This window comes from Vanessa atalanta, chromosome 8, assembly GCF_905147765.1.
Source record: "Vanessa atalanta chromosome 8, ilVanAtal1.2, whole genome shotgun sequence".
NCBI classification, from domain to species: Eukaryota; Metazoa; Arthropoda; class Insecta; order Lepidoptera; family Nymphalidae; genus Vanessa; species Vanessa atalanta.
Window position 1 is genome coordinate 5,157,416 of NC_061878.1, and position 23,871 is coordinate 5,181,286.

At 31.5% G+C, this 23,871-nt stretch overlaps 1 protein-coding gene across 2 annotated transcripts in view; it reads left to right on the forward strand.

Annotated features, from left to right (window-relative positions):
• Nucleotides 1-19,823, forward strand: part of LOC125065585 (cytohesin-1) — a 39,348-nt gene extending 19,525 nt beyond the window's left edge. The window contains exons 3-9 of one of the 2 annotated variants that reach the window (XM_047673279.1): nt 6,334-6,466; nt 11,342-11,540; nt 12,122-12,383; nt 14,431-14,549; nt 15,031-15,142; nt 16,550-16,680; nt 16,794-19,823. In XM_047673279.1, coding sequence (XP_047529235.1) covers nt 6,334-6,466; nt 11,342-11,540; nt 12,122-12,383; nt 14,431-14,549; nt 15,031-15,142; nt 16,550-16,680; nt 16,794-16,932 — 1,095 coding nt within the window. In that variant the 3' untranslated portion in view covers nt 16,933-19,823. The remainder of the gene's footprint in view (nt 1-6,333; nt 6,467-11,341; nt 11,541-12,121; nt 12,384-14,430; nt 14,550-15,030; nt 15,143-16,549; nt 16,681-16,793) is intronic. The other variant, XM_047673278.1, reaches the window with a different exon arrangement.
• Nucleotides 19,824-23,871: the final 4,048 nt, after the last annotated feature.

Genomic DNA, 23,871 nt, shown 5'->3' on the forward strand with positions numbered 1-23,871 from the left:
ATAGAGCCTTCTGATTGAACGAGTGTCTCTGTAAATTAATCTCCGCGACGGTGTCGATATTACACGAAACTCTCGAATATGTTATTAAATAAAACCATATAAATCAATCCGTCGGTGTCGGCACTTCATAATTATTCTATTGTAATGTATCAATCATTCGAAGACTGTAATTTGGTTGTAAACTAAAACTAAAAATGTATTAAATGCTGAGGTTTTATACACCATGCTTCCGCTGTTTTGGTGTCAATGATTGAATAGACAATAAAAACATTTGCGTCATGTTCAACTTTGAAATGGCGTTCTCTTCTAATTTTATCTATAAACATAGATATAACGAACAGATAAGTCATTATATAAATATTTCAATAAAACTGAATTAACATAAATTCTATGTTTTTTTTTTTATAAAATAAATTATTTTCTGTAACGAATATTAATAAAAATTGTAAATTTGTGTTATATAAGTTTGCTTTGCATTAATTAATTATTTTTCTTGTTCAAGCTCGACCGACGACTTCATTCATTGAGGTTTACTTCAAAGCAATCTCTTTTATTGGTGAAAGGTTCGATTACGTTTTAAAGTGACAAGATACGTTAGCAATTGTACTTTAAAGAAAGCTCGTTCTTGCAGCAAGAAATGAAATACATTTGCCTGTATTCGTTTATTATGGTAAAGTTACCATATTGTTTTGCGGAAATAATAACGAATAATAATTCGACAATGAGTTAACACTATATTAGGTAATATTTTTTTTAAATAAAGTAATATGTATTTTTTTAAACTATGCGATATTTTAAAATAACAAGACAAATTTAAAACTTTAAAACAAATGAATATACACAAGATTACTTTTTATCAGCACCAAATATGTGTGTGTGCAAAATTTCAGTTATATCTATGTGATTTGATATGATCTAAAATTTCAGTGATTTTAAAGTTAAACGGAGGAGGCGTTGCAATATTTGATTAAGGTATACTATTATCATAAATCCTAATTTAAGTCTGTTTATTTGTCTGTCTCCCTGTTTGTTGGTTGTTCCTTCACGAACAAACCAATGAACCGAAATTGATGAAATTGTTTTGACGCAAGCTGAACTCCAAGGAGATACATCTTTTTGTGTCTTATGATAGCGGCAAGCACCTAAAAAGCCGTGGGCGACAACTTAGTATTACATTACATATTGAATTAAAGAACTTTTAAAGGAAAGAAAAACAATTCCAGTACCAGACCTTCATATAAGCAGGAAAGATCTTATTTTGTAATGTACCTACACGTATTCGTTACCAATTGAATAAATAATGCTTCTCGTTTTGATTCCCGTATTGAGCATTAAGATTTCTAAGCGACATTTCAAGTTCGTATATAGGAATTCATCTCGGCACCTGCTGCTCTCAGCAAAAACTAGTCTAGACCGGGCGTAATAAACATAGTGCACTCGTAGGCATCGCTATAGGACTGGAACGACGTAGCATCTAATAATTGTTACCGCACTATACGATGTCGTCGACAGTATTGATGTAGTCGAGTATTTTATTATGTACCAGATTGCGTCTTTGCCTGCCTGCCTATCGTTTTTATTTATTTTTTCGTTATGTATGCATTTTAATAATAATATTGGACAACATCACATACATTACTCTGATCCCAATGTAAGTAGGTAAAGCACTTGTATTATGGAAAATCAGAAGCAACGCCGGTACCACAAACATCCTCAACTCACTCACGACTCAAGACAACATAGAAAACTAATGAACTTTTTCTACGTCGACTCGGCCGGGAATCGAACCCGGGACCTCGGAGTGGCGTACCCATAAAAACCGGTGTACTTCTCGACCACGGAGGTCGTAGAGTATTTTTTTTTATATTTTCTCGTATGCTTTACCTTTTTTTACTGCTGCTTCATTGTGCTATTAATTCAACACAATAATCAAGTGCAAATAACACACAAAATGGCTTGACCGGATTTGTATAATGCGATAATATACCGGTGAATATTTATAACCGCAATTTAATGTGAATCGGACACCATAATATAAATAAAATATAAACATGTATATCATTTTCGCTTTCTCTTATATTATTACTTTTATATATATGAGTTGATAATTCGGATCTTATTCGTAGGGCTTTCTTTAAGTCCGTCTGGGTAGGTACCGCCAATTCATCACATATTCCACCGTCAAACATAAATAGTTAGTTCCAGTTTGAAATGTGAGTGAGCCAATGTAATAAGGGACATAACATCATAGTTCCCAAGGTTGGAGGCGCTTTAGCGTTTCAAGAATGGTTAATATTTCTTATGACGCCAATTTCTGGGCTCAACTGTAAGATCTGATATCTATTTTATTAAAAAAAAAAATTACGACACCTTTCATGTCAAAATCGACGACGGTACGTTTAAAATGTTAGGTACATTTTATTATATTGTAATTACATTGTAATCGAAATCCTAAACACATTCGTAAATACCAGTTGAAAAATACTATGGAATCTCTCATAATATTATAGTTATGGTCTTTATATTGATATTTATACTAAAAGTATATTTATTATATAACTTTTCATCTAAAAACGCTCGTGTGCATTAAAATAGTACATTCATTATAAATCTCCTTAGTAACTAGTCCGGCAAAAAATGATTTATTCTACGGAATAAGTAATCCTGATCAGTAGCTGTGTATCTACTGAGACTCGATATAGTGAACAAAATAAAATAAAAGTACGTTGTAATCATATAACAGACTTGTAACATCGCAAGCTCGTTTGAAAGAAACAATGAGGGTAAATTGTAAACGCAAGGACGCAGATTGGCATTCACTCAGCTTCCTCCATTAACCTCTTACTTTGATAGATTCGAGCGAGGTGACTTAAACCTTTGGTTGTAGTTACATCTTGAGAACTAGAAAGTTAAGACTTTCGTTTAAGATATTTGAAGACTTATACGTTTAGTTGCTATAGACTTATTCGACAAGACAAGATTTTCAACATAAAAGCATATGGTTAGACACATAAACAGAATTGAAATGACTATATTACAGTCTCTTTAGTGTAGTAAAGCTGTGGATCTCGAGATTATCTTTCTTGAAATGCACAGTAGTAGTTTGTTTGTAATTTATAAGTTCTACGCTCCCGTTCCTCAGAGAACACATGATAACGTTGGATTGCCATCTTTTTGGATTATGCGAGCAAAAAAGGCATTAGTGTATGTATAGTCTATGGGCATTAGTGTATGCACACATAAATTTTGTATGAATATATTAAAATTAAACTACGTATAGACTTGTCTAATTTGTTATTTTATGTGCAATTTGAAAGTAACATTTAATTTCTTAGTAGTTAGCGTGATTCAGAAATGAATTTAAATCAAGTAAACGATGTATTTGTCATCACAACATTGTCTAGACGAGGAAGACTGATATCATGTCCCTTGGGGAATGGGTTGCCGACCGCAAATGATGTTACCGCGTCGCTAGACCGTATCGGGCCGAGCATTGTGCTGACTATGTCTACAGAGTTCGTAATTATCATGTTTTATATAAATTTTATGATAACAACATTAATAAATGCATGTTATATTTTATAACATGCTTTTGTGGTCAATGGAACCAAATTGCGCAGTATTTGATTTAGTCAGTCAACTATCTTGCTTATTTACTTGTGGTCTACTTTCAAATGTGCTATGAGACCGATACATATAATTGCCTTCAATTTGTGTGATTGGTTACTTGTCATTCATTGCTCGAATACATTATTATTTATTTATGTGCGATATTAAACTGCTTATTAAAATTATTTTTAAATACCCTATCTGGAACTTGAGTATAGTGTAATTATTACAATGCGATTTTAAATTGGGGAAAAGGAAAAAACGTATATAAACGTCGGACTCGTCGTTCAACATAAGTGTACTGCACTGGAGACGTCTTTACCACTATCCAACAATCTAGGTTCTGAAATAATAATTTTACACATTAAGTTAAAAAAGAAGTTTAATGCTAGAAAAAGGTACATAGTTACGGATGAGTAAAAATGCAGATTTTTAAATTTTAAAAATTGCGGCCTTTCCATTATCCTCTTTTGGTGGTAAAATGCAAAAAGCTATATTCTTTTGTACTATCCTATGTCGAAACGGGGTTGTCTAGGCATAATTTCAAAGAACGAATTGTTCGCTGGTAAATTTTGCCCCGGCGATGTTCGCCATTATTTGCGACTTACTTTTGTTGTAGCGTTAGTGAATGTAGAATTTCTTTTGTGCATTGTGATAGATGATGTTCGGATGAAAAATTGGTTGACGTGGTACCGGTCCTTTATATTGCAATCACAAGATAAGACTCGTTTTTAAATAATGCAAAAAATAATTATTCTTCACAAATATATGATATGAAAATTAATTTAACGATTAAAAAAATTAAAGATCTCTAAGAATCATATGTACAAACATGAATAAGAATATACATTCACAAAGGCGGGCAATAAACAAAGAAATTTTTTCATTAAAAATTCATAGTAGTTGTATCTACTTATTAATGGATGTATGCGGCTTTATTTCGCCACGAAGCGTTAAGTATTTGTATGAACCGTAATTATACGATGATGTTACTTGACGTTATAATATCACTGGTTATTAACTCTCAGATACCTAATTTAATTTTGCTCAATCACATTTAAAATTGCGGAGTTTGCAATCAGATGTGTAATGTTTTAATTATTCAAACATTTTTTTTGGAATACTTTATTTCTCTTGTAGATTTCCTATCATAGTATTTGTATTTCAGCTATATTATATATAAAGTCTATTATAAGTCGATGTCTATCTATATTTAAATTTAATAGTCAATTATATTGTTTCAATCAATCGATAGTAGATCGGTATCGGGTATTAGTTCAGTATTAATTAATAGCTTAGTGCTTAATTTAAATCAAGACTTAATGCATTTTTTAATTTGAACAAGGATTTCCTTATATCACAATTAGCAGACAGATAAATTGGAATATGTTATATTTATCTTGCAAATTCTAGTTAGAAGAGTTAGCCAAAATAAGGATTTATAAAGGTAAACAGTAAGCGGTGCTTCATAACAATATTATTATAATAAATGCAAAGATAAGAATATCTGTGTAGCCTACCAGAGCCACATAATCACCCAAGACACTCAGCTCTAAAATGAGACTAAAAAAAAGGATACGATTTTATTATTTCTAAATTTCTTTTGATTTGTTTATATTCCATTATTTTCATTTCATGTTATGTGAAACGTAAATTAAACAGGCTATTTACAAAATAAATTGGTATAATAAAATACGAACCCAGAGCAAACCTTATACTTCATTCATAGGTACATTATTATTATTTTATATATTACACGTTTGTTGGTCATAACATTGATAGTTATATATGTCATCGAATAAATAGTGGCATATTTAGTTGGTAGCAAATATAGCAAGAGTTTTGATAACGATAAGTTGCGGTCGGACCATTTTATTTACAAAAAAATGATAGTTTATTATTTAATTTGGCTCGTGGTATTTGTACTTATGATTTAAAATAACCCTATGTCATATGATATAATATCGTCATATCTAATTTAGTTGATGCTTTTAAGAAAATCACATTCGTACATATGTCGTTGTTTGATTAGTCGAATAATGTTTCAAAAGCGATTATTCAGATCGTTGCATTCGCAGTCAATTTGCGGTTTGCCTTGTCGCTGCGGTCTGACTCAGTCGAGTCAAAGAAATGCGTCATAAATTGTTATGACGTATAAGTGGGAAAAGCTTAGCGTGTTGTGGCAATATATTGCTAGGGTGCTTTCGAATTAAAATCAACAAATGTGTCACAAATTTTCTGCCTAAACGTTTGACTTGCGATCGTTCTTTTTGATATTTTTTTTATTTTAATTATAATATCGTTTTTCTTATAAATTATGACGTCAATATACTATTGAATAATTGTTAACAAAAACACGTATCATAGCAAAGGTTGAACTAAATTGTGAATTATCTACAATTAATATTTGTGTCTCCTTTGATTTGGCCACTTGAATATGTTATAAAACGTGTTTTGCGGTATTTATTATTTGTTTTTGTGTTATAATTTACATAAAAGTAACTTTAGTAGACTGGAAGTACAAAAACGAAATGTTGCGTGTCCGCTAATGTGTTTGCCGAATTCAATAATGTGCCCTTGTTAATGTAATTATTCCTAGAACATGCGACAAATTAGGTATTAGGTATAGTAAACATAAATAACTTAACAGCTTAGTCGAAATGATAAATGATAAGAATATATACCATTGGCCTTTATTGAAAATGTTTTTTTCTTTATTTTTAGCAACTCAAAGATGAGCTCGGTGAGGTGGTGGCCGAACTGGAGGCCCTCGACGGGCAGGAGGAGTGCAAGCAAAATAGTAAAGCCAAACAGATGAGCATAGGCAGGAAGAAATTTAATATGGACCCTAAGAAAGGTGAGGCATTGTTAACGTATACACGTTATAATATAACAGGTTTTTATTAAAGAGGCCTTTTTTAGAGCCATTCTTTATTGCATAGAAGTATGTAGTTGTAATTTTCCTGAGTTTACTGCGAGTTGCAACTCATGTCGAATATTAACTAGTATTAAATATAAATTCAGGTCTTTGATTCATTAATAAATATTGATCGTAAACGTAGGCAACGTATAAACTGACGAGATAACGAAATATTACACAGTTATTATGAAGGGGTTTTGCTTCATCGTTTACATCATCCAGCAGGTGCGCCGTTCCCACGGACGGACAATCTGCATTGTTGATATACACGGTAAATCGACTATGTTAGCATTTTTACACCTGTCATGTGAACGCGCAAACCCGATTTAAATTGCATGAATTGTTCTGTATGTAGATCATTCATAGAAGAATATACGAAGTGGGTTAAGTTTCTTTAGAATTTATAAAATTTATTGAACGACGCAGAAAACTTGCTGATATTGCTTTAGAATGAAGCATCTCTGATACTGATACTTAGCTTCCCGTTGACTTAACTCCACTTGACATAACCGAACCCTTCCGTCATTGAGTACCATTCAAAGATAACGAGCGTCGAACATTGTTGAAATATAGCCAATCAAAAGATATATTTGAACAGCTTACATTTGTTAATGTCTAAATATAATATTCATTACGTAAAACAAATTTATGCAATAAATATCTATTTAGGTAACTCGGCGACGCGATGTATTTTTTCAACTATTATGTATTTCAATCTATTGTTCAGATCTGTAATCATGGTTCTCATTGTTAGGAGCATTTCAGGGATTCATTAAACATACGTAGAATGCTTAGTCTGAATGCGTCGTCTCTAAGGATTTCGCTCTAAACTCCCTCTCTTTAGGTTAAAAGGTTGTACTTCACAATGCATTGAATGAAATATCTAACATTAAATTGAGGCCAGTTGTACGTCTCATTTAAATTCTTTCCAGTGCGCTCTCTTTTATATAAAATCCTGGCGACCTTCGCAGCAATTAATTAAAATAGTCACAAAGTTCGCTTAATACCGAGTTGATTTGTAATGTCTTTCGTAGAGACTGAGAATATGGTCTGACATTTTCCGCCTAAGTCCTGGAAACTAGTATAGAACAGGATTGTATGTAACTCAGTGCACTTGTTAGAAGTAAACACTGTTTTTATCGCAGCTTACAGTCGATTTCATTAGAAAACTTACATAGTTAAACGTTGTACAGAAAATCCACCTTGAAATTTGGCTGTACACTTAAATTACATCAAAAATTGCCTTTTAAAAGGTAATGGTATAATGGACATTGACATCCGATTGGTTGTTCGTATGTATGCAATTTATATAAATGAGTGGTCGCCCATTGGTCGATTTTAAACCGTAATTCATTGCTAATATATATAATGGAAGTTCAAGATACATTATTTTAAATTCCATTGAATTACATTTACTTTTTTGTAAGCCTGCCAATAGTTTGGAGATTATCTGCTATGGAATAATTTACGCTTTTATTTAAAAGATAGGTAGAAAAAATACTTACCTGAACGAAACCTTGTCATTATTACGGTAAAAAACTCAAGGTAATATAAAAAACAAACATTATTTCGTTTTTATTTTATGTATGTAGTATGAACTTAAACTAAGAATGTTTCAATTTAATTTCATATAATGTAATTCTAACACATTTATTGATTTTAGCATATTGAAATTGTTCATAATATAAACTTTAGTTAAAATCCAAATGGCCGAATCTTACACGTTTATGGAAGAGGATTACACTTAAAGAAGTGTTCAGTTTTCTTTTCACAAATAATGATTTAAAAATAATGTCACGTATGAATTACAATTCAATGGGACGAGTTATTATAAAGCAAATTAATATATCTATCTATAAGTATTAGGTAATATATGTATCTGTTAGTCTATAATGTACAGAGTAAGTTTATTTATTACCATACAAAGTGCGTTTCTAACTCTATTGTGTAATCTAACTGATAGATTGCATGTGCAATGCACATGTATAATGCAAACAACACATTATGATGACGACTCTTTCCTCAGGGAAATATTGGAAGTGGCGTTCATTCGTTCTCTAACTGAAATTAGTTGTATAAGGCATTTGGAAATACACAACGCTAAAAGGATATACATAATCGCTATTTAGATTGTTTAAATTTTAAACATCGAAGTTATGTTTCCTATGATTTTTCTTTTATTACTCGTATATAAAATATGTGGTTTAGCTTTTTATAAAGTTTTTATTATTTGATGTCATAGTAGGTGGAAGGGCAAATGAACCTGATGGTTAGTGTTCACTACGACCCTTGGACATCAGCGCCGTATGAATTTTTAATCTTTTCTTACATAACCAATGCGCCAACAAATTTGAGATGTTGTGAGACTAAGATGTAATGTCCCTTGTTCCTGTAGTTACACTGGCTTACTCATTTTTCTAACTGTTGCTTGGCGCTAAAATATATGGTGTGTAGGTGGTAAATATAAATATTGGACAACATTACATACATTACTCTGATCCCAATGTAAGTAGCTAAAGGGTGGTTCATTCAATCAATTTGTTCTTTGATTTCTTTAATAAATAGTCTTATGATTTTCTCAGAAAGTTAAGTGTATGGGACGTCAATTATTCTTGGAAAATGTTGTAAAAAAACTAAAAAAGAAAGAAAACAATTGTTACACTTTACCTGCTTGTTATGACGTCAACGTCTGCGTGGCTGATTAACAATTCCTCTGTTCCTGTAATCTTGAAATAGAAGCAGCGTCTAGACACGTGTTAATTTATACGTATCGAAGTTTACAATGAGTATAATAAAAATGGTTACGCGTTAAATATTAATAACTCAGGATTTATTACATAAATGAAAATGCTAAAAAACTCTAAAAAGATAATACTTTCTTAATATTATCTTTATCATAAGTGTTATTTCTTGGTAAAATGAATACATCAGAATCGGCCTTTATGTATAAGAACGAAGGAGTAACATCTGGACTCATTCACGTCTCGCCGCAGTTTCATTTATCATCATTAATATTGCTCATCAAGGTTAATAAAATCACAGCATGCTCAGAATTCGCGCAACGAAGTTGTTTCAATTTGGTAATGAAGGAGAAACGTTTGCAACTCCTAACAAGCGAGCTCGTTATTTTTGTTGCCGACCCTTTATATAAACGTCCGAGCCAATTGGTCCTGCATCTATCTTCACTGGATAATTTATCATAGTCATTTCCAATTCTGCATGCCTCGACATTATTTTATTTTTATTTTATTTGAATGGCACATCAACAGTACATACATTAAACACTTAACACTAAACTTTTAAAACTGATACTTATCTGATGTATGTACCAATTACAGACGTACACAGCACTGCTGAAGATTACTGTCTAGCTATGAACACACGTAACGTAGAAATAGTGACTATAAGCGATTATACATTTATTTTTACATCATTATCTTCGAGATCATTTAAAATATATATTTTTTATCATTATTTCAATATACATATTACTATTTTGTAAACCCCTATTACAAATTGCTATAAATATGAACCTTAATTAAGGAAACATCCGTTGTTTTTTTTCTTTGATTTTGCAATATCCGTTTTTATATTCAATACTTATATTTTATTAATATTTGTATTTCGAGTGCTTGGCAACCGACGCCTTCCACGTCTATTGAATTAATCTAAATAAGGAAGGCGTATGACGTCAGAAAGGAACTTGATTCAAGGATCCCGTGACGTCAAGCTGATAAAGTTTTTATTCCGGTATGTTAGCAAACACGCTTATCTATTGACTTTAAACGTTGTATAACTGTACTTAGTTTTAAATTTGCGAAGAGTATTTACGTCAGTCTTGTATTAACTTTAAAAATAAGATACCCTTTTTATTTCAAACATAAAACTCGTTTAATATAGGATTTGTAATGTAAGCCAACAATGTAGCCGTAACAGACGCGAAGACATTGCATTACTATCGACCTATATTTTAAATAAAAATATCAGCCAAGAACACCTTTTAATATCTAACCTGAATAATAAACAAGGTGGCAATTTCTACAGTACATAAAATCATATAAAAATAAAAATAAAATCTAGTGTGTATTTAGCTCGTGATTTTTGAATAAAGATTCTGGTCTATTCAAGGTCTCCTTGTCGGGATAAAATTTACATTTTTATGAAATTCTTAAGAATCAAGTCAAAGAGCCTTATATGAGTACAGAAGCTCACGTGAAAAGTTAATAACGTAGAATATTTTAGTACGGCATTCATACGTGTGAGAAAATGTTCACGACGTGCAGATGACGGACGCGATCTAATAAATTTTTGATTCACTTTCCACATAACCATACACGGAGGCGTTTATTTTAGGGACATTTTTAGATATACAATCATTCTTAGTACAAATAGTTAAAAATGTTGCATAAAGTAATATGATCACGGATTAAAGTTAGTCTATGTAATATGAAAATTGCTAATATAATTTATTCTCTGAGTAAGACCGTTTCTGTATTTAATGCCAAAAGTCAAACTGATATTTTACCCACGCATTAGTACCATGTCAAACGGAAATACTTGTATTGTTTGTATTTGTTGAAGGGTGACTGATTCAGCTTAATTACTGACGCAATTTATATCCTCTTAGTTTTTATAGATGGCAACACAGATCGGCTAAACGTTTTCTTATTATATAATGCCAAAGGTGTTATAATGAAAATCGGCTCTTACGTGTCCGCGTAGTCAATAATAATGTTCCACCTGGTGGTTAATTCGACCTTTCTTAATATAGCTTCATACCATTGAACATTAACGGTATTTTTTTTATTATAGGTATCGAATATCTATATGAAAATGGACTATTGCAAAGGACGCCGGAAGACGTAGCTCAGTTTCTCCATAAAGGAGAAGGGCTCAGTAAAACAGCGATAGGAGACTACCTCGGCGAGCGCTCGGACTTCAATGAGGCGGTGCTCCGGGCATTCGTCGAGCTGCACGATTTCACGGACTTGATACTTGTACAGGCGTTAAGGTACGTACAAGGGTCAAAATAATTGCTTGATTACAAGAGTGCTAAGTTAACTTTAATGATATAGGCAACTGTAAAATTATAGATGTCCATCAAATTGTGTATTGTTTTGTATAATTCTTTCGTAGTAGATGTGGTTAATGTTTTTATATAAAGGATGTGGTTATAGTTTTTATACTTATATAAAATTAGCTGTGCCCGCGACTTCGTGCGCGTTGTTTGAATTTAAGTTATTTGGATATTGTAGCGTGATTTTATTTTTATTCTATGTATTATTCTAAAATAAAAGTAGCCTGAGTTACTCTTTATTACATCCGCTATCTGCTAGTGAAAGTCCCGTTGAAATCGGTTCAGCTGTTCCAGAGATTAGCCGACACAAACAGACAGACAGACAGACCGACAAAATTGTAAAAAAATGTTATTTTGGTATATGTACCGCGTATACATACATATGCATTTAGTAACAATGGGTTATTTTAATATTACAAACAGACACTCTAATTTTATTATATGTATAGATAATATTACACTTTAATGATATTCACTCAATCACGCTCTTTAACAAAATGATATCCTGATTACAGACAATTCCTATGGAGTTTTCGTCTGCCCGGTGAAGCTCAAAAGATCGACCGCATGATGGAGAGTTTCGCTCAACGCTACTGCCAACTGAACCCCGATATATTCACGAACGCGGACACGTGCTACGTGCTCAGTTTCGCGATAATCATGCTCAATACGTCGCTGCACAACCCCAGTGTGAAGGACAAGCCCACGCCGGAACAGTTCGTAGCCATGAACCGCGGCATCAATAACGGTGGCGATCTACCTCAAGAATTGCTCTTGGTAAGTGCAGGGCTGTGTACATTGAACGTGACGTGCGATCTGTATTTTAATAATACGACTCATTTTTTGAGTTTCATTTGTTTGGTATTTTAATACGTTCTAAAAATTTGACTATTTATAATCAGAAAATAAAATCACGTTAAATATTTGATATTATATAAAATGATACGGTTTATAATTATATATAGTTACGGATGTAACGACAAATTAAATTTATGAATCGACCGTGTCAATACGGACTAAAGTAATGAGGATGAAATGAAATAATTTGTAATCGTTATTAAAATTAAAATTATATAAAACCTTCTGACAAATGATATAATTGAATATAATTGATTAGTTGTTGATTTGCAACATTTACCGTTACGTGTCCAGCAGGCCTAGTCGAGTTTTCTCACCTCGCATCTCCCATCTAACTAACGGTATAGTAAAATAAAATTCCGCAAAACATTTTACATTTGCCTACCAACTACGTTTAAAACTAATAAATATTTTTTAATAAAAAACTTATATAGGACCATATAAATGGTAGACGAGCTTGGATTTAGTATTCGTTGAAGTTCATACATGATACATAAATATATTTGTGTATTTTGATTTGACTTGATAAATCAAGATATCTAGGAAATATATATGAATAATCGATTTTAACGAAGAATTGTTTTATACATAATATTTTTCTTTATACAGATCACCTAAATAAATATATTCAAATCAAAATTAAAAATATCTAATGTTTAAATCATTTTGCCAATATTGTTATTTACCTTTCCAATTAAGGCTAAAGATTGTGCTAGGAGTGGGGCGATTTAACGATATCAATTGCAGTGGGGTCAAATAATATGGGTATTATATATTTTTTTTATAGTTGTGGATATTTTTATTAATTTGGAGTACCATGTAAATACTACTTTGTTAATTAACACACAATAGAAGATAGTTAATAACATTACATTTATTATCTGTAAGGGGAATACAATGTTTTTATTATTTTGACACATAAGAAAAAAACCATTTGTTATTTTGTGTATTCTTATAAAACAGCAACTCTAGTGTCAGTTAGTCAAATCACGGCAAACAATGTTCGTAATAAAAAAAAAGGTTTAATACATTCCATTAGCAACGTAAATAGCTAAATTATCAGTGTAATAGTTCGGTCTGTTAGATCAAGTATAAAGTCTATATGGAATAAACAAATGACCGAGAAAAAATAACATTTACATAATGAATAAAGCAACAAATTATCTAATATTTGTTAACAAATATACTTACTTACTGAGCTAATTACTTTGACCCAACCTTGTTTATTTCGATAAAATAAAATAACCCTTAATGACGCACTCTGATAGTGAAACGCTATAGATAGTGGTGTCAATAAAACAACTTCTTATCACAACACTAGTCTCGGCTCACGGCTCGTGTCTTGGCGTTTATTATTATTTATATTTTATTTGTCATCTTTTATTGGTAATTCCAGTTAAAATATAAAGGTATTAGTTTAAAGTGGATTTCTTAAAAAGAAAAGCATTATTGAATTTAGAGTTAAAATTTGAAATTTTATTCAGTATAATGTCTAGAATGTACGGACACGTCACATGTTCTTGATATTTTTATGACATTAAGCCTTTAAACGAGTCGTAATGATATTTTTCACTATCGAAAATACCAGTTTCTACAATTTTATTATACTTGTAGTTACTACATTGATAACATTCTGTTTGACGAGTTAGTCGTGGCACGGTGTTCGATACAAGTAGGTTGATAGTCAGTTATCGTTATATTGCTTAAAACTTTATTACTTGTTCGTTATTGTGTCGGTAACTGGCTCCTGTGCTCTTGAATAATATTCACACACACACAGGCACATACTTTTACTTTCAGAGGGCCGTGTAAAAGGTTAGTGGGCTAGAATAATCGCAGGCAGTAACAACTGAGGTTAGAAAGGAATGGTAGCTTTATAAACCCGTGATAATTGCGAATGTGAATTAGGTACATCAATATAAACTTTAAAATATTTAAATCATAACTTAGTGTTATATTTTTTCAGTCTCTATACGAGTCTATAAAGACGGAGCCGTTCAAAATACCAGAAGACGACGGTAATGATCTCATGCATACCTTCTTCAATCCTGATAAAGAGGGGTGGCTGTGGAAACAGGGTGGCAGGTATGTTGTCAAACTTTTATCTCTAAAATAATAAAAATATTATATGTTTTATATATTCTTTTTTATCGAATTTACGTTTGTGGCTTAAATTCTTTATAAGCTATTGTTCCACTGCTAAAGGAAGGCCATGTCTCGTCTTAAGACCTTATTCCACCACGATGTTCCTTCGAGATGATTATGATTATTATAAACATCAATGTACTCATGAAAATCCAGTGTTAAACACTAACTAACTAACAGATGAATTTTATCACCACGAGTAAATTGTAATGCGATTACGGACAATTTACTCGTGGCTCAGCTTAAAGCTATTTTCAAATACGCCATGTATCTAGTAAGACTAATATATAAATTTTATTGTACCTGTTGTGTAGAGCAAAGTATTAATGAGACAATTAACCTAAAAAAAAAAATAGTGTCTATGTTTGACAGAGCAGGCATCAGCTGCGTTACGTTTACATATGATGTTTTATTATTTCAGATATAAGTCCTGGAAGAGACGATGGTTCATACTAAATGATAACTGTCTTTACTACTTCGAGTACACGACGGACAAAGAGCCGCGGGGCATCATTCCATTAGAAAATATATCTGTAAGTAATACTTTAAACACATTATATATACACATTGGAGCTGACGTTATTAAATAATTCCATTAATTGATTAATAACCATTAATTGATTGATATAAAAATATTTTCAACTTATGTTAACTCTTTTTGTGATTCTTCTAAAAGTATCGTAATTAAAATATGCTTATGCTTTTCAAAAATATATAATAATATTCTATTCTATAATATAATAGATGCAAAAGTAATTTATTGTCAGTCTTTTTGTTAGCTAGACCACTGAATCGATAGTATGACAAAAATTAGTCTGTAATAAAGGTGTTTCGAGAAAAGCTGAATGTAAAGTAATATGATTTTTATTTAGCTTATACTTATTTCACAAACTATTGTCCATTTCAATATTTAACGTTTTCTGTAAACAGCTAAATCAGTTTCTATATTCATATAAAATTAAAAAGATAATAATTTATGATTATATCTAAGTTTACTAATTGTTTCATAAGACCAAGTAATCTTGGTCTATCTAAGCTTTAAAGTCTAATTATCGTTCTCCATTTGTGACATAACCATTTTATGAGCCCCTTTGTTTAGTTATGGATGTAATGGACATATTATTTCGCATTAAATAAGTTTATATATTTTATTATCAGATTTGGCCAACTTTGTTTTTTGTTCATATTTTGCCTTGAAGGGTGAATCGTTTGAATTATTTGTTAATAAAACTGCATATTAAAGATACATTTTATTTCGAAGAGTACTCAAATTCACTACTTGGAAATGAATTTTGTAAGGTATATCGATGTTTTATTACTAGCCGTGTATCCGACGGTATATCTCATCGTTAGCCCGGAAAATGGGTGCGCTGAAAATTTACATGAGCATTCGAATTACTATTATGATGAAAACGTACCGTATACTATTGCAAGGTCAAAGAATCATAAAGATGTATATAATTCAAATATTATTTTTTTAATTAATTTAAAAAAAAACTTTAACAATTTTATTTAGTCTTGACTCATTAACGGATGCCTAATACCGATTTTCATATTTCTCACATTAGGTATGACACATTTCCATACAAATTTTCATCACCTATTTAAACCCCCCTAATTAAGGATATATATATATAAAAATATCCATAGTTCTTAAAAAAAATCATTAGCAATTCTTGTACAAAATTCATCCTGTTAGACCTCATTGTGTTCTTAAGTAGATTTTTTTAATTTTCATTCTTAGGTAACCGTTATAAATAAGATATCTTATTATATCAATTATATTTTGAGGTTATTTTTTAATGTACATAATTTTTAACGTATTGTATCATTTTAATGTATATAAATTAAACATAAGTATAATACCTTTGTTTTTTTTTTTCAAAAAAGTAATCTATTGCTTTGAATTGCTCGATGACGCTTACGACGCCTCATTGCAGGTCCGCGCTGCGAGCGACCGCCAGCGCCCGCACTGCCTCGAGCTGTACGCCAGCGGCGGCGCCGACCTCATCAAGGCTTGCAAGACCGACTCCGAGGGGAAGGTTGTGGAGGGCAAACACACCGTCTACAGGTAGGCCACGATGCGATAACTATATTTAAAGACCATTGTAATAATATAACGAACAATTAACTTTGTAATATGATTTATATTTTTAGTTATATTTATAAAAAATATTTTTATAGAATGTCTGCGGCTACTGCTGAAGAGCGCGACGAGTGGATTGAATGTCTACGGCGCTCAATAAGTCACAACCCATTCTACGATATGCTCGCACAACGAAAGAAGAAGGCTCAGCACAATTTGCACTCCGGCTCGCACTAGCGCGCTAAGCCCGCACCGAGCGACCCCTCGCGCGCCAAGCCCGCACCGTAGGCACCATACATATAGCTAGTGAACTGTACATGAGTTGAACTCGGCCTACCACGTTTTAGAACACCAATTTTGATTCGTAAGAAGCTAGAGTTTCTTTTTCGAACTATACACGATGTTATAGCATCGAAGACTTGTTTGTTACTATGGGGTGTTGTTTTCTGATAATACGAGAAAAAAATGGGCAAATACAGAATAAAGTTCGTTGTTAAGGTTTGTGTGTAAATAAATAATTGAAAAAGTGATCACAAATTAAATGTGTAAGTGCGGTCACAAAATGGATTCGAACTAAAGACATTCTGTTGAGACAACTTTTTGAATTTTATTTCTTAGTTGTCAGTGATGATATGAAAATGGTTTCACACTGATCAGGCAGGCAGTTGGAGTAATATATACATTATATGTATCTTAAAATATACAGATTGGCAGAGTACAAGGATATTCATTACTATGATTTTACTTATGATATTAAAACAATTTTGGCCATCAGCGCAAACCATATAAAGATATATATATTATTTGGTATTATTACGAATTAAACTTAATTGATATTATTTTTATTTTAATAAGACTTACGTTCGCGAATGAGAAGTAGAAAACAGAGCTCAGAACATATATACTTGTATGTCATTAGATTTTTGAAGCCGCGTTTGTTGGCACAGAAACTAGTTAACGGAGTCAAACAGTTGTCAAGGTCCTTGTTACTGTTTATTTATAACACTGAGTGTAAATTAAACGATATTTATACGTTTTGCACTGATGGCCTGATTTAAAGATTGCATCAAATCATGTTCAAGATGTAGACGTCCATCTAGTTATAGTGGCATGTCTTTTAACTGATTTGTTACGGATGAAACCTGTTGCAGGATTGCTAACATTATTTATAAAATTAAGAGTAATATTATAACACCATTCTGCCAGCGAGATCGATCTTGATGGCTATTATAAGTAATGAAATGTGAACGTTATAGTCAATAAGTTTTTAGTTATTATGCATAAGGTTTTATTCGTAACAATGAGACAACATGAATAAAATTGTGATATTTACAGCCAATTCTACGACAAGTGATTATAGTTGTAGTGGAACGAACAATATGTTCATATATCATGGGCCATAGCTCATGGTCGGTGTTTATTGTCCATGTAAATAACAAACGCAAGACTGAAACATATGTAAACTATTGCATCTTGAATCGATTATATCACAAAATAATTAAATAGAATTTCATATTGAATTTATATCCTTTTGAAATTTTAAACTGGTCTAATTGTTCAAATTGTTTATTACTTCTCAGTCGTATGAAATGTTTGTATATGTTTTAACAATGTTGGTCGTTTTATGACATGATCGATGAGAGATACCGTGGATTACCGCCCTTTTATTGTAATTATTTGCGATTTCTTATTTGAAATATAGAATGTGATTGTTTTTTTTTTCGTAAATATATAGATAGGATTTTACAAATTTATTGATGCTTCTCGTTGCTTTGACAATAATTCGTTTGTTACAATGGTTTACCGTATAAAGGTCTAACCATAGGATTATGATATCATAAATATACACAATATAGTATATCATTAGTTGAAATTTGTATTCATTGAAAGTATTACATCATGTAAAAAATGATTAGTGTAGCGGTAGCTTTATTATAGTGTAATATAGTTATAATAAATCTTATAATGTAAATATGGCTTAATAGTTGATTTGATTAGAACGTAAGAGGGTTAGGAAATTGTTCAGAATATGTTGTTTTATATTTCTCATATTATTTTAAGATTCATACATGAATGAGTCATTTTTTTAAATATATTTTTAGTATAGGAATTATTTATACATATAGCTGGATACAAGAAGATTTTTATCATGTTGTAGTATAATTGATACTTGGGAATACATTTTTTATGAACTTATTGGTACCGCTAAACAAATATGTTAACTATATTCCGTATAATGATTATAACAATGTCATTCGTTCATTCATACACACATATACAATAAATACTCTCGATGTACACAATCTTCAGCAAGAACTTAACTATCTGATGTAATCTTTCATAGAAGAAAAATTATTATTAAATGAATGAATATCAAGAACTGAAAGGCAGTTTCTGTGCGTACTAGTTAATCTGAGCGGACCAAATAATTCATTTCTTGATACATTTCGTCGTTCTAAACAGATTATCAATGTTATTTGATACTCGTTATTTATTTCGGTCCAAACGATTTATACTCGTATATATTTACTAATACTTTTACTTACTTTTCATTTATAACTTTTCTAAACACAATAAAGTTGCTCTGTATTCTTCACATTTTACTTTATAAGACTTACGTAACTTGGGGCCGAAATTAATAATAGCTTAGTTATTTGTGCGTTGAAGGCAAAAAGAAAATTAATTTCGTTTCGTTGCAAGTTTAAATGAACATTGTTTATTGTTATGCAACAGTGTGTCAGTCGAAAACTTTTGTATCGTTATAAGTATGAGAAAAAATGAGTAATTTATTTATATGTTGCTAACTATTCATTGTTCCATGCAATATTTAACGTCACTTGCTTAATGGTAGCTATTGTTTGCCTATATAACAAATATAATGAAAAATTGACACATTTTTGCATAACATATTAAAGAAAATGTAAATAAGATTTATAATAAAGTCTAGGTTATAATCACATATTTAGGGAAAGGTGCCTAACGATCTGTAACTATTTAAGTTAGTTTAGTTACAATAAAGCTGTGTAAATTTGCGTAAATATATTAATTTATCTCAATCGTAATTGTAATTGTAATGATTTATATGACAACGGATATGTGCATAATAATGATGTAAATAATTTTGTATGAAAGAAATACATTATTATCATTATTTATTGCGTTGTTTTTTATTCTCGTCTAAGTAAGTATTGAATAATATGTTTTTATTTTAATAATCTTTATTACTCAGAAAATAGTACGAACTGTGAATACAATAACTTCGCTTCGTAAATCCTTTAGCTTATTTGCCATCTGTTGTAGCATTGAATATGAATTACAATAATTAATGTAAGTATGATTGCATTCCATTAAAGTATATTGTCACTATTTAATAACTATAAAAATCAGAATAAACTTTGCCGCGATTACGTAGTAAAAAATAATAAATTATACTGATATTGAGAAGTTTATACCATTTATAGAAATACACTGATGGGACTAAACTGGATAAAATTTCAGGATTACTTTCGAATTAATATTTTTGATAAGTATGCAAAAGTTTTAGATTAAACTAAATGAAAATGTCGAGACTGTCCATTAATCGTAAGAAAAAATAATATTTAAATATAGAACTGCAGTAGAAGATAAAATTAAATTTATGCAGTCTCAAAATCGTGTGTTGAGTAAAGTTTGGATTTTTTTCCATTTGTGGTTAAAATTATTGTTATCGAGCAACCCCTGTCATGAACAATTGTTTCAACTTCCCTACGAAATCGTTTCCTCACGTCAGAAAAAATCACGAGTGCACGAACGATAAGAAGGAGGCTTAAGGAAGTGGCAATCACTTTTTAGACCAGCAAATGGTACAAAGCTGTTTGTAGTTCACAGACAAGCTCGTTTAATATTTTCGCGTGGACATCTTAATTGGATTGAAGCGCAATAGGCCTCCATATTATTGACTGATGAGTGTAAGACACGTTTAAATGGTGCAGACGGTCGCAAAAAAGTCTATCGTGGACATGGTGGTATGGTGGGAAGATATATGATCAACGTTGCATTGAGGAGCGTAAAATGGATAAACATGGTTCGTTAGAACGGTAGAAGAGGTGGTTTGACGGCACAAGGCCATAACAGGTTATATAACAGAGGTTTTAGAAGCAGACCTGGTACCTTACATGGGATGAATGCCCGAGGCCGCTGTACAAGTTCGACAATATTGCGAAGAGGTTGGAATACGTATCATGAATTGGCCAGCACAGCCCGGATCTTAATCTTTATGAATATGTTTGGGGCAATTTCAAAAAAGCTATCTATGCGAGAAATCTTGTGCTCAAAACTGTGGCAGCACTAAGTACCTACAGCGATTTCACAATATTCCGCAAGCCTTTTAATAACCCTAATCAGATCTTTGCAGAATCAATGAGAATCTGTTATAAGGGCATGTGGAGGATGCACTTATTAAAAGAAAAATAAATCTGTACTTGTTGCTTCAATTTTTCTTTTGTTCAAAAAAATTAAGTCTAAAATCTTTATACAATCATACACTTAAGGATAGGATACTAAGCTGTTATGAACCAAAAATTGGGCTTCAAGTTAAATTTGTATAAAAAAGTTTAAACTTACTTACTTGAGCTACTTACTTGGTTAAGATGTTTATTTCAAAGACGTCTTAAACATTGATGCAGTATATGAGTCCGTTAGTGTGAATATATCAAATAGGACAAGCTCATTTGTAGACGTCTAAGTAAATTATGGACGCTAATTTTAGTGTATGTTATCCAAATATCGCAATTCGGTCGCTTATGAATAATGAACATTAATTTGCGTATAAAATAAACATTATTAAAGACTTCTTTACAAAAATGCGAAGTGTTGAGGTAAAGGAAGACGCGAGGCCAATATTAGAGAAATAAATTGAGACTTTTCCTGGTTAATTTTTTACGCATCACTTAGCGATTATAAAGACAAACTGCGCAGAATCAGTTAGAACGTGGACATTACACATGGTTTTGTTCATTGTTGTCAGTGAACATACTAAGCCTCTAGTGCATGTAGTTTCGATTTATTATGAATGACTCTTCAAAAATATAGGTATATACCCTAATTATTAATTCTATAGTCTATTGGAATTACAAAAGGATAATCTTAAATAATCTATTATGGTATTTATTATAGATTAAGAAAAAAAAAGTCGTTTTGAATGTCGGCGAAGTTGTTATCGGGACTTTGGAGATAAAATTAGAATGGATATAATAGTTAAGTGAATTAGTTCTGTATTTTAAATAAAGATATATACATCAAGAACTATTTGTATGTAGCAGATCTATAATTTAGCTAATCGCATGGTATGTGTCCAGCTGACGTTTCATTGTTATTTTCGTTGTTTCCATTGGAATAGGCTACATTATATTCACATCATATAGCCCTCTGGTGGACTGTTAAATACAGTACTAATAAAATGGGCATATTTCTATTAGCTTGTGTCTACATCAATGTTAGTCGAGTATAAATTCCATAATAATCATTCCTACCTGTGTGGTACACTAAAGCAGTGTAGAGTAGATCGAGCTAAAAACTTTTTAAAACGTATTTATTAGTTGAACGGACGGACAACTTTGTAATTATTTAAGTACTTCAAAGGAAAATCTTGCTTTAATAAGTCGTTTATGGATTGTTGATAAATACCTATTAATAATTTTAATATATATCTACAAATTATAACTTATTATATATTGTAACACTAAGTATATTAAACCGAGCCGAGCCGAGCCGGGCCGAGCCGAGCCAAGCTAAGCCAAGCCCAGTCATGCTGTGGAATTGATTAGCCGACCGATTCTTTTCCGAAAGTTATTCATTAGTAATTATCCAAAACGGACTGTCGCCCATGGCAACCAAGATAACAGGGGAAAAGAAAAGACTGGTATAGCAACGAGGAGTAAAAAATAACGGAGTGAAAAAAAATAAAAAGGATTGATGATAATAAAAGATATATAGTAATTATTATTGTCTTTCGTTTCAATAGTATGAAGTTGTTGCTATTCAAAATATGTTAATTGCTCGTTAGTAAACTCCAATAATTGTATTATTGTTTACAATGAATAATTTAAATTGATTTGTGTGGAAATGTTCAATGAAAATAATTGCCAGCTCTGACAATTACAAAGGTATATAACAATCTACTTGTAACAACATGTTATAAAACAAGTACTTATCTAACGAACACGTTTACTTGTCCTAAGAGTCAGGTATGTTATTTAAAATTGCATTTAAATTTAAACCCTTCAGAGACGTTATTGACATTAATTCAAAATGGAAATAGCCTAACAAAAAACTCTTGTTGAATTTACATCACTTTTTTCAAATATTGTGCATCAATCAATGTATTATCATATATATTTGATACTACTGAAGAAATAATTTTTACAAGGGTTTTTATTTTAAGACAAAAATTATTTTGAGTAACCCGACTAAACTTTACTTACGTCGCAAACATTGAATCAGGATTATAGAGAATCATGATTACTGGTTGTCTCAAGAATATTAGTTTTGAAACGCTACGATTTTATTATTATGTTACATCCATGGTGTGATGGTGGTCAGAATTTTTCGATCTAAACCAAAGATAACGGATGTAAGACCGGACAAGAACAACTGAGTTTCCACTGGCTATTAATTTGTGTGCATAGGATGTGCTCTACAAATTGAGTCCTTGTATTCTGTAAAATACTTCGTTTTATTGAGTGTTGTGGCATCCCACATAGGACGATATAAACAACGACTCGTACGTATGTAGGTACTTTCCGAGGCACATAGGATTTGTACCCTCGATCACGGGATCTAGTTAGCTGCTAAGCCAACGAGGTAGTCATTGCATTATTTCACATGTCAAACATAATCATCTTCAAAATCTAAAGTTTTGTGGTAGCTGTATGGTGTTAATTCAAGGACAAGCTTGTTTCTTGAATGCTGTGATTTATACGGGCAACGTTTATAGCTTCGTGATAGCAATTGAGTCAATGAGCTTTTCAAGGACGGCACGGACACGCACAAGGACCACAACATAGTAAAAATCAATATCTGTATAATTATACCCAAATCGTATAAATTAACGTTACCATTGCTATTACGCCTCTTTGTCATAATCAAACAAATACTTAGAATATATTCTATAATGTGAGTCAATTGAATTGAATATAC